Source organism: Antechinus flavipes, chromosome 6, assembly GCF_016432865.1.
Source record: "Antechinus flavipes isolate AdamAnt ecotype Samford, QLD, Australia chromosome 6, AdamAnt_v2, whole genome shotgun sequence".
Taxonomy (NCBI): Eukaryota; Metazoa; Chordata; class Mammalia; order Dasyuromorphia; family Dasyuridae; genus Antechinus; species Antechinus flavipes.
The window spans coordinates 248,099,415-248,115,204 of NC_067403.1; the positions used below are offsets into that span (position 1 = coordinate 248,099,415).

General features: G+C 34.7%; 2 protein-coding genes across 2 annotated transcripts; both read right to left on the bottom strand.

The window, feature by feature from the left end:
- Positions 1-921: 921 nt before the first annotated feature.
- LOC127541620 (olfactory receptor 5B2-like) lies at positions 922-1,902 on the bottom strand. Its single transcript, XM_051966839.1, has one exon. It carries the CDS (start codon positions 1,897-1,899, stop codon positions 922-924), a length of 978 nt encoding a protein of 325 aa, XP_051822799.1. The 5' UTR covers positions 1,900-1,902.
- Positions 1,903-12,476: 10,574 nt separating this feature from the next.
- On the bottom strand, positions 12,477-13,460 carry LOC127541621 (olfactory receptor 5B12-like). The gene has a single exon (XM_051966841.1). It carries the CDS (start codon positions 13,458-13,460, stop codon positions 12,477-12,479), a length of 984 nt encoding a protein of 327 aa, XP_051822801.1.
- Between the last annotated feature and the right edge of the window lie 2,330 nt (positions 13,461-15,790).

Below are 15,790 nucleotides of genomic sequence, written 5' to 3' on the forward strand. Positions count from 1 at the left end.
TCCAGACGTTAGTTTCCTGGGATTATAAGAGAACATATACACAGATAAGCATGATGAAAAACACAGGGCAGCAAAATAGATCCATGTAAACAATTTAAGGGGAATATGAGGAAGGAGAAAATTTGAGGGAATGAAGGATGAGTCTTTGTGGAAGTGTGAAATGGAATTTCAATCCTAAAGAAAAGGAAGACTTCAACTTTAGGTGATAAGGAGGATGAAATGTATTTTAGGGACAGGGAATATTTTGTAGGAAGTGTCAGAATCAGCAAAGGATAGGACATGGCCAGGCATTAGACCCTTTTGTCTGGAATATCCTAAAATAAAGTTATTTTAAAATAGATACAATTATATAGAAAGCTCAGAGAAAGACTACATTGAAAGGAGCAAGACATCATTAATTTTCCAGTGTTCTGCACCAAGCCTAGCCCTCGTGAATTGTGGTGAAGAGGGGAACATGACATGAAAGATTAATAGCACTTACCAGTTTCAGCAATTTGAGGAAGCAGACATCTAGGAATACATTTGTAAGCTAATTAGGTATTGTAAAAATTATTGAATGAATTTCTGGTTACTAGTCAAATGAGTACTTAACTGAGGAGTTCATAGGAATAGGCAAAGGAGAGGGAAGTTCAAAGATGACATGATCTTACAAAGATATTTCATTATTTTCTGCGACAAGCCAAGAAATGAATATGTTCTTATTCATCTTATTGAAGTGATACAGAGAGACTTATTAAGTATGACAAAAACATTGAAAGGAGGATGAAATATTTGGCAGTATTGAAAATAAAACTGCTAAAATGAGGTCCTGTGAAAGTCTGAAAAACTCTATAATTCTTATAGGCAGGAAATGGGCTCATTCTTTATAATATTCTTACTTGTCATTGTATTGGTGACACTGAGGATAACTGGCGGTTAAGACTAGCTGGAATGAGATACATGTTGTCCAGTAGGGAGAAGTAAAGATGTGATGCCCAAGAATGAAGATCTAAAGCTTTTCCTGAAAGCATTCTTGACTTCCTTGTTCCTCAAGCTGTAGACCAGTGGGTTCAGCATTGGAATAACCATAGTATAAAACACAGAAGCCAATTTGTCTATATCCATGGAGTGACTAGAGCTTGGTTGCAGGTACATGAAAGTGATTGTCCCATAGAATATGGACACTGCTATGAGATGGGAAGCACAGGTAGAGAAAGCTTTCTTCCGGCCCTCAGCAGAACGGATTCTCAGAATGGCAGCAAGGACAAAGAGATAAGATGTGAAGATGACCATGAGGGCAAAAGAGATATTGAATCCCCCTAATATAAAGAGCACCCACTCATTAATGTGGATATCAGAGCAAGAAAGAGCCAGGAGAGGGGGAATATCACAAAAAAAGTGATGAACTATATTGGAACTACAGAAGGAGAGGCTAAAAGTATCTCCTACACTCACAGAGGAAGTCAAAAAGCCACAGATGTAGGAACCAACAGCTAACCGTGTACATACTCCTGATGTCATTGTCATAGTATAATAAAGAGGCTTACACACAGCCACATGACGATCATAGGCCATGGAAGCTAGGAAGAAACTTTCAACAGTAGTGAATGTTGCAAAAAAGAACAATTGTGTAGCACATCCATTGTAGGAGATGACCTTATCCCCTGTGAGGAGTCCAGCCATCACCTTGGGAGTAACAGCTGAGGAGTAGCCAAAATCCACCAGAGAGAGGTTACTGAGAAAGAAGTACATGGGGCTGTGGAGACGGGAGTCCCAAAAGATCAGGGCTACCATTCCCAGGTTTCCCACCAATGTGATGATATAGATTAGGGTGAATATTATAAAAAGGGGAATCTGAAGCTCTGGGGTATCTGTTAGTCCTAGAAAAATGAATTCATTAATCTCTGAGCCATTCTCCATAGATACTACTGGGAAGTTAGATTATTTACCTGTAACAAGAAAGAAAATAAAAGAAGAATGAATTCAGACATCAAAATGACTCTGAGTCAGAAAATATCACCCCAAATGTAGATATCTGTTGTGAATGGTGGAGATACATGTGTGAGGGAAGAGAAGGACCTAAATGATTTTCATGGAAAAATTGAACTATTAATGACTGAGTTTGGGTATCTGTCGGTTTAAGTACTGCTGAAGTCACCTAATTGTGTTATAATCTAGCAAAATGCTCTATGTCTTTCCAACATAATATTATGAGAAACTTTATCAAATAAATTCTAGGTAGATTATTAGCAGTATTCCCCTGAACAATAACAGCCAGCATTTATATAGCACTTTGAGATGTCCAGGCACTTTATATGTTTTTCCCATGTTTTCTTGTATGTAGATTGTTTACATAGTTTTGTTTGCTTCTTGTTTTGCTATTAGATGTCGAGGTCTTTGAAAATAGGCCCTGTCTTTTGCCTCTTTTTGTATCCTCAGCACTTAGCAAATTTCCTAGAACATAGTAGGAACTTTATGAATTGTTTGTTGAGTGATTCTGCAGATAACAATGGTAGGAGGTAGGCACTATTATTATCTTGATCTTTCAGATGAAGATACCAAGTGTGAGAAATTGCCACGCCCAGAGTCACACAGTTAGTAAAAATCTGAAGCAGGATCTAAATGCAGGTTTTCCTGAATCCAAGGCCATTGCTGTACTAGTATGTTTCTGAGTTACCTAGTTACAATGTATGATCATAGAAGAAAAATTGTGCTCTGGGTAAAGTAAAATAAAATAAAATCATGACTGGAAGATAGAGGCAGTATTTTGTAGTACATAGGGCAATGGAATTAGAATCAGAAAGAATTAGGCTTGAAGTCTACCAAAACTATTCTGTGGCCAATTCTTTTATTTTTGGGGGGTTGGGTAGAAAGAATTGGGGTTAAGTGACTGTCCAGGGTCACACAGCTAATGGTAAGTGTTTGAGGCTATATTTGATCTCAGGGTTTCCTGACTCCATAACCAGTCCTCTATCTAACTATGTCACCCAGTTGCCCTTTTCCTAAGTAATTCTAATCCCTTCTCTGAGTCTATGTGATCTTGTCTGTTAAATGGGAATGCACACATACCTATAGAGTATTCCTCCTGTAATTATCTTTAGATGCCAATGAGTTATTGGATGTATTGCAAGCTGTGAAAATTTATATAACTGAGTTGCTACAAGGAACCACATATATTCCAATTATTGTATCTTCCTCAGTATTTTACAGCATTATCACTGCAGAGTATGTGCTTAGAGTTTGCTGATTTATTAATATTTTATTAGCATTAGGGTTTTGCCTTGATTCCCTTCAAAATAATGTCTCAAGGCTTAATCTCTTGAATCACTGTGAGGGAATCATCTTTAAAAGCTGCAAGCAAAATAGAGAATATTAATTTGTGTATATAAAGAGAATATTAATTTATGTGCATTTAGCACTTCAAGGTTTGCAAAGCAATTTTCTACTCATTAACTCTTTTTTTCATAATTACAACTTTTTATTGACAGAACCCATGCCTGGGTAATTTTTTACAGTATTATCCCTTGCATTCACTTCTGTTTCAACTTTTCCCCTCCATCCCTCCACACCCTCCCCGAGATGGCAAGTAGTCCTATACATGTTAAATCACATTAACTCTTATAAGTCTCAAAACAACCCTCTAAATTGAATATCCTTGGTGTTGTTAGACTCATTGATGGCAGAAAATGAGGCTCAGAGATTTAAGTGTCTTGAAATGATCTCAAAGGAACAAATATCAAAGACAGAATTTAAATCAAAGTCATTGTGACTACAAGTCTAGAATGTTATTCTCTATTCCAAGTCTCCTTCCAAATAAACTATCAAGTCTTGAATTAAATGTCCCAGAACTTACCTGGCATGTAGAGAAATATGGATTTGATTCTAAGAGGAGAGATGGTCAAAAACTTCACAAATGGATCTTGGAGTTTTCGTCCCAAGCTCAGGAAAAAGGCAAACCTACTAGAAAAAAAAATGTTTTCCTAGTCCTTGGTCTTCAAATGTTCTTAGATCTGAAGGGACCACATCTGATCTATATGAATGATAGTGGAGTTGTGATTTTGTCTCTAGCTCAGGGATGAATAATATTAGAAATTAATAGAGAACAAATGAATGATTTAGAGACTCAGGTGATGCTGACCCATAAAGTGGTAGAGCAATGTTCCTTATTTATGAAACATCAATGTTAATAGAGGAAGACAAGGATCAGAAAGTCACTTTATACAGATTTGGGAGCCTTTCAGCTTTTAGGAGATGGTTCCCCCTCAGAGACACTTGGCAGCTCTATTACCAATTTGTGGGAAAAAACAACAAGAAGTCATTAAATTCTGCTCTGATCATGGAGGACACACTTTGATTTTCCAGGGAGACCATTTTCTCATGGGTGTTTTGTCATTCTTAGTTTGTTGCTGGCAAAGTGAGGTAAAGAAAAAACTATGGACAATGGGATACTAAAACTGGGATTATTATTCTACTTCTACCACATCCCACATATATGACCCTGCAAAAGTCATGATCCATCTTCAAGTCTTAGTATATTCATCATTAAAATGGGAATAATTACCTCTGTTCTGTTTACATTGAAGAGGTTGTGATGTAGCTCAAATGTGATATTACTCATGAAAGCCAACATAGGGTAGAGAAAAAAGCATTGGATTTGGAGTTAGAGGATGTGGGCTGGAGTTTTAGCTCACTGTGAAACTTTAGGCAAGTTCCTTACCATCTCTGAGTTTTGTGTTCCTCAACAGTAAAATAGGGGCCACCTAGGTGGTGCAATGAATAGAGCATCAGTCCTGAAGTCCAGAGGACCTCAGTTCAAATCTGATCTCAGACACTTAACCCTTCTTAGCTTTGTGACCCTGGGCAAATCACTTGACCCCAATTGCCTCAGGGGAGAAAAAAAAAACCCAGTAAAATGGACAAACATATATGCATGTTTTAGCTTTTAGGATTATTGTGAGGATAGGATTTTGTATTGTGAGGAAAATGTTTTTTTTCAATTACAGAATGTTTGTATTATTCTCATGGATATCACCACAATCATGTTTCAGTCAACACTTTGCTCCTAATTTAACTATGGCCCCAATCTTCACCCAGATCCATCAGATCCACAATCTTTTGGAGCTCTGGTCCTCAAGGACATATGTCCTTAAGCTCTTTAAAAATTATTTAATTTTAATACACATTGTTTTATGTCATGTTGAGATAGGAAAAATCAGAGCAAAGGGAAAAATCATGGAGAGATTGGGGAAAAAAACAAACAAAAAAAAGAAGTGAACATAGCATGTGTTTATTTATATTCAGTCTCCATAGTTCTTTTTCTGGATGCAGATGGCATTTTCTGTCCAAAATCTATTGGGGTTGTAAAAAAGAATTGCATCACTGACGCACTGAGAAGAACCAAGTCTTGCATAGTTGATCATCACAAATTCTTGCTGTTATTATGTACAATGTATTCCTCGTTCTGATTGTTTAGCTCAGCATCAGTTTGTATAAATCCAGATCTTTCTAAAATCATTTTTTTAACTCAACATTCTAGCTTGCTGAAAAATTTTTGGATCTTGAATTGATCATCCAATGTGTGAGTTATTCATCCTAACTTTAAATTAAAATCATGCAACAGTAATATTCCATTATCTTCACATACCACAACTTTTTCAACCATTCTCTAATTGATGGGCCTCTACCTTTTTCGAATTCTTTTCTACCACAAAAAGAGCTGCTACATTATTATACTTATATGTCATTTTCTTTCCTTTATGATTTCCTTGGGATTTAGACCCAGTAGTGGCACTTCTGGGTCAAAGAGTATGCACAGTTTTATAGCCCTTTGAACATAGTTCCTAATTCCTCTCCAAAATAGTTAGATCATTTCACAACTCCATCAACAATGTATTAGTGTCCCAGTTTTCCCACATTCTGTCCAACATTTATCATTATCTTAGCCAATGAGAGGGATGTGAGTTGGTACCTTGCATTTATTAAATCAATAGTGATTTAGAACATTTTTTTATATGACTTTAGATGGATTTAATTTTGTCATCTGAAAATTGTCTGTTCATATCTTTTGACCATTTATCAATTGTGGAAGGACTTGTATTCTTATAAATTTGACATAGGTTTTTTATGTTTTAGAAATGAGACCTTTATCAGAAACACTAGCTGTATAGATTTTTTCTTAGCTTTGTATTTTCCTTTTAATCTTGTTTCTATTGGTTTTATTTATGCAAACCCTTTTTAATTTAATATAATAAAAGTTACCCATCTTGCCTTTTATAATGTTTTCTAGTTTTTTTTTTTTTAGTCATAATTCTTCCCTTCTCCAAAGATCTGATAGATAAATTACCTCTTACTCTCCTAGTTTGTTTATGGTATCATCCTTTATGCCCAAGTCATGTACCCATTTGGACCTTATTTTTGTATGGGATATGAGATGTGGTCCATGCCAAGTTTCTGGCATATAACTTTCCAGTTTTCCCAGCAAATTTTGTCAGATAGTGAATTCATATTCCAGAAGCTAGAATTATTTTTTGGGGGGTTATCAAACACTATAAGCCTGATTGTTGTGTTGTTTGTTATCTAACCTATTCCATTGATTTACCACATTGTTTCTTAGCCAGTACAAAATGGTTTTGTTGATGACTATTGCTTTAACCAAATGATTTTGATGACTGCTGTTTTATAATCGTTTTAGTTTTGCTACTGCTAAGCCAACCTAAGCCAATCTCTTTTGTATTTTTTTTTTGTTAATTCCCTTGATATTCTTGTCCTTTTGTTCTTTCAAATGAATTTTCTAGTTATATAAAATAATTTTTGGCAATTTGATTGGAATGGAGCTGAACAAGGAGATCAATTTAGACAGAATTTCTATTATTATTATATTATTTCAGCCTACCTATGAACAATTAATAATTTTCCAGCTATTTACGTCTGACTTTATTTGTGTGAGAAATGTTTTGTACATGTTCATGTAGTTCTTGAGTTTGTCTTAGCAGATAAACACCTAAATTTTGTCTACACTTATTTTAAATGAAATTTCTCTTTCTGATGGGCTATATCAGCAATACATAGAAATATACAGAACAGCTGATGATTAGTGTGGTTTATTTTATATCCTGTAACTTTGCTAAAACTGTCAATTATTTCACACAAGTTTTTGGATGATTTTCTAGGATTCTCTAACTATATCATCATATATTTTTATTTTCTTATTGCTAAAGCCAAAATTTCTAGTTCAGTGTTGAATAATAGTGATAATAGTGGGCATCCTTGTTTCACCTCTGATTTTATTGGGAATGTGTCTAGCTTCTCTACATTATAAATCATGCTTGCTGTTGGTTTTAGATAGATACTTCTTATTATTTTAAGAAAATCTCCTTTTATCCCTATGCTCTCTATTGTTTTTAATAGGAATGGGTATTATATTTTGTCAAAGGCTTTTTCTGCAACTATTGAGGTTGTCAAATAATTTCTGTTTGTTTTGTTATGAATATGGTTGATTGTGGTGATAGTTTTCCTGATATTCAACCAGCCTTACATTTCTAGTATAAATTCCACTTGGTAATATATAGTATCCTGCTGATAAATTGCTGTAATCTCTTTGCTAATAGTTTATTTAAAGTTTTTGCATCAATATTCATCAGGGCAATTGGTCTATATTTTCTTTGTTTTGGCTCTTCCTGGTTTAGCTATCATTACCATACTGATGTCACAGGACGAATTTGGCAGGACTCCTCCTTTACCTGTTTATTTTTTCCCCAAATAATTTACTTATTATTGGAATTAATTGTTCTTTAAATGTTTGGTAGAATTCACTTGTGAATCCATTTGGCCCTGGAGATTTTTTCTTAGGGAGTTAATTAACAGCTTATTCAATGTCTTTTTCTAAAATGGGACTATTCAAATAACTTATTTCCTCTTCTGTTAATCTGGGCAATTTATACTTTTATAAATATTCATCTATTTGGTTAGATTGCAGGATTTGGTGCCACACAATTGAGCAAAATAGCTTCTAAATATTGCTTTAATTTCTTTTTCATTGGTGGTAATTTCACACTTTTCATTTTTTATGCTGGTGATTTCTCCCCCTTTTTCTAAACCAAATTAATCAAAGATTTATCTATTTTTGCTATTTTTTAAACCAACTTTGCTTTATTACTTCGATAGTTTTCTTAATTTCAGTTTTATTAATCTCTCCTTTGAGTTTTAGAGTTTCTAATTTGGGGTTTTTAATTTGTTCTTTTTCTAGCTTTTTTAATTGCATGCCCAATTCATTGATCCCTTTTTTCTTTATTTTACTCATGTTATCTATTTAGAGATACAAAATTTCCCCTGAGGACTGATTTGGCTCTATTTCATGGGTTTTGTTATGTTGTATCATTATTGTCATTCTCTTGTGTTGCTGGCTTCTGGGATCTAATTCTGACCAGCAGAATATATTGTATCATGTGAGAGGATGCAAATGATACAAGGAGATAACAGGCAACAGTTTGTCAGTGAACATCTCTAGTTTATTCCCCTGCCCTATGCAGAATATATATGTTTTTAAGGCACAACAAGGTTATTATCTATTAATGAAAAGCACTCATTCTTTCCCAAGCAACACCTGCTTTTTGTAACTCTGTTTTATGATCTTCAGACATTTATTTCTGATTGTCAGGGTCATGTTGATTCTAACATGACTACTAGCTCAACTTAAAAATAAGAATTGTAGAGACTGATTTGCAATTACTCCCTTAACTCTTAAAGTGTGTAGAGCTGTAGGGCTGTGCGACCAGATTACTCCCTTAACTCTCAAAGGGCAAAGTATCCTATAATATACAGCTACAAGGCAAAATGTGCTATAATACATAGCTGCAGGGCAAAGTGTGCTGTAATACACAGCTGCAGGGCAGTGAGAACAGATTATCCCCGTAACTCTCAAAGTGTGTTATAATACACAGTGGCAGGGTTTATGTACAAATCCCTATTTAACCCTTTACAGACTCTTTAAGTTTCACACTCAAGAATGAGCAATATTGAGACTCAAGTGGAAATACCAAAAGATCTGTATGCCAAAGATTTGCATTCAAACTCCAGCTTCAAAAGATATGAGTTATAGCACCAATTCATTTAAATTTCAGTTTTCTCAATTTCTCACTTCTTATGAATTGACCAGAGTCCACTTCATCACTTATTAACTGTTTGTTATGCCTTAGTCGATGTTCTAGGCTCTGTAAATACAAAGAATAAAAATAAAAGAGATCTCTTCCAGACATTAGTTTCCTGAGATTATAAGAAAACATATACACAAATAAGCATGATACAAAATTCAGATGGCAAAAGAGATTCATGCAAACAATTGAAGGGGAATATGAGGAGGAAGAAAAATTGAGGGAATGAAGGATGAGTCTTTGTGGAGGTATGAAATGAAATCTCAATCCTAAAGAAAGAGAAGACTTCAACTTTGTATGATAAGGAGGATGAAATGTATTTTAGGGACAGGGAATATTTTATAGGAAATATCAGAATCATCAGAGGATAGGACAAGGCTAGGCATTAGACCATTTTGCCTAGAACATCCTAAATTAGAATTATTTCAAAGTAGATATAACTGTATAGAAAGCTCAGAGAAAGACTAGTTTGAAAGAAGTAAGACAAAAGTCACTAATCTTCCAATGTTCTGCAACCAGCCTAGCTCTCATGAATTGTAGTAAATAGGGGAGCATGGTATGAAAGATTAATAGCACTTACCAGTTTCACCCATTTGAGGAAGCAGACATTTAGGAATACATTTATAAGCCAGTTAGATATTGTAAAAAAATATAGAATGAGTTTCTATATCACTATTCAAATGAATGTTTAACTGAGAAGTTCACAGGATTATGCAAAGGAGAGGAAGTTAAAGAAGAGATGATCTTACAAAAATATTTTATTATTTTCTGTGGCAAGGCAAGAAATGAAAATGTTTTTACTCATTTTATTGAAGTAGTACAGAGGGTCTTATAAAGCATGACAAAAACAATGAATGGAGGATCATTTATTTGGCATTCTTGAAAATAGAGCTTTTGCTAAAATGAGTTTCACTTAAAGTCTGAAAAGCTGGCTATAATTCTTATAGACAGGAAATGGGCTCATTTTTTATAATATTCTTACTTGTTATTGTATTAGGTGACCCTAAGGATAATTGGATAGGTCAAGACTAGCAGGAATGAAATGCATGTTGTCCAGTAGAGAGAAATAAAGATGTGATGCCCAAGAATGAACATCTAAAACTTTTCTGAAAGCGTTATTGACTTCTTGTTCCTCAAGCTGTAGACCAGAAGGGTCAGGATTGGAATATTCATGATACAGAACCAGAAGCCATTTTGTCCATGTCCATGTGACTAGACCTCGATTGCAAGTATTTGAAAGTGATTGTCCCATAGAATATGGACACTGCTATGAGGTGGGATGTACAACTGGAAAAGGCTCTCTTCTCACCCTCAGCAGAACGGAGTTTCAGAATAGCAGCTAGGATAAAGAGATTAGAAGTAAAAATGATTATGAGGACAAAGGAGATATTGAATCCTCCCAATATAGAGAGCTCCCACTCATTAATAGGAATATCAGAGCAGGAAAGAGCCAGGGAATGGGGAATATCCCAAAAAAGTGAGGAACTATATTGAAACTACAGAAGGAGAGACTTACACAAAAGTTTTTGTGTGTCAAAGGATTTTTTATACTGATGATCCAGAGAGTATAGTTGAGACAGACATGTCTATTCTTAGCCTGAGAGAGATTATATTGCCATGATTTTTTTTTTTTGCTAGGAGTTAGACATGAATCATGGCCAGAAATTTAGAAGAATGCTCACAGTCTGTGAAACAATGAAGAAAGAAGATGCTCAAAATCCATGAACTAAGCAGCAGTGGAAGTTATAAGGATGATGTCCTCAGAACTGAGCTGGAGAGATGCCATAAATGGAGGCAGGGGGAAGATGAGAGATCAGCTAAAGAAAGGAAAGCCAAACTGTAGCATAGAGAAAGGAGGTGGCAGGAAGGGTGCAACATAATACAGTGGACACAATTCTGCATCTGCATTCAGGAAGACCTCAGTTAAAATTCCCACCTGAGACAATTATTCCCTGTGTGTGCCTGGGTAAGTCACTCTGCCTGCTTCATCTGTAAAATGGGATTATAAAAACAGTCCATTGTTAGTAGACTATCAAGATCTAGAAGACACTTAGAACAAAATGTTTGTAACAAAACTGCTTCTTGTAATCACATCTTCTTGGTCTGAGAGAAGTTCAAAGACAGATAATATCTCCCAAATTCCCTATCTTGTTGGTCCAATAAAAGGCACTACTATGTATTCTTTCATCTTGTTCTTTTTAACGTATATTATTTTCTTTATTTTGCGTTTTTTACACAATTTCAACTGGTCCCTCCTAGGTTCTAAGCAATCCTATTATACCTTCCTTATTAATTCACCATCCTACTCTCCACTATGGCTCTTCCAAATATTTTCATCTTCCTCCAAACTTTTCTTGGCTACCCTCTCCCCTCTCTCTCAGCTAAGAGTCTTGTCTTACATTTTATAGGAAAAATTGAGGTTATTCATGTGCGCTTTTCTTTCTCCCCTCTTCCTCATATCCTATTAGTGATACCTTCACTACCATCCCATGATAAAGTGGCCTTAGGATTTATCAAGGCTAATGTCTTTACATTTTTATGCAATCCTATTCCATTCTATCTATTTCACTAGATTTACTCTTCTTTTATCCCCACTTTTACACTTATTTACAATATGTTCCCATCAATAAGATCATCCTTCCTACCTACAAACATGGTTATATCTCCCCAATCCTAAAAAAAAACCCAAACTTAATCATTTCATCTCCACTGCCAGCCTATATAATTTTCTCCCCCCCCTTTTAGATAAATTCCTTTAAAAAGGCATCGACTATAGATGCCTCTACTTCTCTCCTTTCAGTTATTAACCTTCTAATCTGACTTCTGAAATCATTCTATTGAAACTACTCTTTCCAAAGTTGCCAATGAAAGAGGGGAGGGTGAAAAGGGGGAGAAGAGAAAAAAATTAAAGGAGAGAGGAAGGGGGAGAGAAGGAAAGAGGAAGAAATAGAGGAAGAGGGAACAGCCAGTTTATTCTATTGACCAAAAGAGGAGTTAGAACCTGTGAGGAGAGTTTGGTTTCTTAAGCCTCAACCAGTCAGTCACTGGGAGACAATATGAGCCTTTGTAATTCAGTGAGTAAGATAATTTCATTTTATATCATTATATCCCTACTGACTTAGATAATATATTCTAAATTAATGTTTATTTATAGTTTCATTGTTCCTACACAGTAATCCTGCAAGGTGCCATGACTGTTAAGGTTCTTGTCAGCATTTGACTCTCTGTTTCTCCTCAGTCTAAGTATAATCCTTTTCCTACTATATTACACTGTATCTAGAAAAGGGAGATGTCAGTTTAAGATAAAATCATGATTTAGAGGCTAGAGTCTTTTTCTAGAAAGAAGTTTTAGATTTTGTCTTGTCTTAAGCAAAATGCTAAGCTTAATGAAATCTTTATCTCCCCCAAAGCTTTTCTGAAAGCAACATGGACCTCTTTGTTCCTTATGGTATAGACTAGAGGATTTAACATGGGAATGATCATGGTGTAGAATACAGAAGTCACTTTGTCTGTGTCCATAGAATGGCTAGAACTGGGTTGTAAGTACATAAAAATTATTGTCCCATAAAATATGGACACCACAGAGAGGTGAGAAGCACAAGTAGAGAAGGCTTTCTGACGGCCCTCATTAGATTGGATCTTCAGGATGGCAATAAAGATGAATAGGTAAGAAATAAAAATAAAGAAGAGTCCAAAAGAGATCGTGAATCCTCCTAAGATAAAGATTACCACTTCATTGATGTGTATATCAGAGCAGGAGAGAGCCAGGAGAACAGGAATATCACAGAAAAAGTGATGAACCACATTGGAACTACAGAAGGAAAGACTAAAGGTCTGTCCTGTAATAGTAGCAGAGTTCAAAATTCCACCAATATGTGCAATAATGGTCAGACAAGTGCACACACTTGATGTCATGGTGGTAGAATAATGTAGGGGCTTACACACTGCTGTGTATCTGTCATAGGCCATAACAGTGAGGAGATAAATTTCAGTAGTGCAAAAGCTTGAAAAGAAGAACATTTGTGCAGCACATCCATTGTAGGAGATGACCTTGCCCCCTGTGAGAAAACCAGCCATAACCTTGGGCGTGACAGCTGAGGAATAACCAAAATCTACCAGAGCGAGATTACTGAGAAAAAAATACATTGGAGTATGCAAGTGGGAGTCCCAGGAGATAAGGGCTACTATCCCTATGTTCCCCACAAGGGTGATGAGATAGATGATGGTGAACATTATGAAGAGAGGAACTTGAAGCTCTGGAGTATCTATTATTCCTGTGAGAATGAACTCACTCATCTCTGTTCTGTTCTTTATGGATGTCATTTGGGACATGGTTCATTCACCTGCAATAAAAAAGAAACTATTAAAAATACCTAAGACATTGAATTTCTCCCAGGCATAAATTCTTATTTATGGATATATTAGAACATATAAGATAATGTGAAATTAAATAAGGAAATAAAAATAAAATGTACAAGAAAGTGGTTTAGCAGTACCAGATTTTAAACTATATTATAAGGTTGTAATGATCAAAATTATCTGGTACTAAGAAATAGGTCAATCAATGGAAGACAGTAGACATATAATTTATGGCAGTAAATGAATATACTTATCCTGTATTTGACAAGTGTAATATTTTGAGGATAAAAATTCATTATTTAATAAAAATTGTTGAGAAAACTGGCAACCATATGGCAGAAACTGGGCATAAACCCAAATCTTATGGCACTTATCATGATAAGATCAAAATGAATACTTGGCTTAGACATAAAGAGAGGGATTGCAACAAAATTTAAAGAACAAAGAATATATTACATCTCAGATTATGGAAAATTGAACAATTCATGAATAAAGAAGAGAGAGGAAAGTGGTAGTTATAAAATACTTTCAATTATATTACATTTAGAAGTTTTTGTGTAAATAAAACAAATGTAGAGATCAGGAGGAAAGCAGAAAATTATAGACAGATTCTCAGATAAAGAGCTTATATCAAATCTGTGAAGAACATTCTTCAAATCTATAAGAATTTGTCACTCTCCAATTGATCAGTGGTCAAAGGATACGAATAATCAGTTTTCCAATAAAAAAATCAAAACAATTTATAGACATATGAAAAAACGCTCATGTCATTGGTTAGACAAATGCATTTAAAATTTGTGTTAAAAAACGCTATTTTTTAAGTATTATTTTACATCTATCAGATTAGCTAAAATGATTGAAGGGGGAAACAAAAGGTGTTGGAGGGTCTATGAAAAACTGAGACAGTAATTCACTGCTGGGGAAACTGTGAACTGATTCAACCATTTTGGAGGGCAATCTGGCAATTATTAAACTGTCTATCCCCTTTGACTCAGTAACACCACTAGCAGATCTATTTCCAAAGATGATTAAGAAAAAAGGAAAAGAACCTATGTATTCTAAAATATATATAGCAGTTCTTTTTGTGATTTCAAAGAACTAGAAATTGTGAGGATGCCTATCAATTGTGGAATGGCTGAACAAGTTGTGGTATATAATTGTGATGAAATACCACTGTGCTGAAAGGCCTGGAGAGACTTACATAAACTGATGCTGAATGAAATGAGCAGGACCAGGAGATCATTATATATTTCAACAACAATACTATATGATGATCAATTCTGATGGATGTGGCCCTTTTCAATAATGAGATGAACCAAATTAGTTCCAATAGAGCAGTAATGAACTGAACCAGCTACACCCAATGAAAGAACTCTGGGAGATGACTATGAACTACTATGTAGAATTCCCAATCATTCTATTTTTGTGCACCTGCAATTTTGATTTCCTTCACAGGCTAATTGTACACTATTTCAAAGTCCAATTCTTTTTATACAGCAAAATAATTGTACATGCATACATATATTGTATTTAACCTATACTTTAACATATTTGACATATATTGGTCAACCTGCCATCTGGGAGAAGGGTGGGGGAAAAGAGGGGAAAAGTTGGAACAAAAGGTTTGGCAATTGTCAATGCTGAAAAATTATCCATGCATATATCTTGTAAATAAAAAGCTATATATATAAAAAGAAATACACTGTGCTATAAGAAATAGGGATCTTGAGGATGTTAGGAAAACATGGGTAAAAGTACATAAAATAATGCAGAGCAAAATGAACAGAACCAAGAGAACATTGTATGTAATAACAATATTGTTAAAACAATTTTGTTTTATATTGTTTTTTATTTATATATATTGTTAAAACAATATTGTTTTAAGAATAATCTTGAATGACTAAGTCATTTGGCTATTATAAAAACTAATTATAAAGGACCTATGAAATAAGGTACCTTCCACATACAGATAAAGAATTGATAAATAGAACTATATATAGAAAGGTTTTACATATACACATATTTGTATATAATGAAAGGGTGGGGACAAGAGAAAGAAAAAAGGAAAAAGGGATGGGGAGGAAAGTTAGAAGATATCTTATATATTTAAAAGCAATATATCTTATATAATTAAAAGCAATAGTAAGGTGTACACAAACATTTGCAGTTTCCCATACAGTAATCTTCCTCTCACTCCATTAAACAAATTTGTGTATCATTTCCTAGGTTCAGAATATAATAAAATTAAAAACAAAAACAAAAACAAAACTAGGAAGCCATGTTAGAGACAGATTTGAGTGGCC

Coding starts and splice junctions, on each gene's coding strand:
- LOC127541620 (XM_051966839.1), bottom strand. CDS start 1,899: ATGGAGAATGGCTCAGAGATTAATGAATTCATTTTTCTAGGACTAACA.
- LOC127541621 (XM_051966841.1), bottom strand. CDS start 13,460: ATGTCCCAAATGACATCCATAAAGAACAGAACAGAGATGAGTGAGTTC.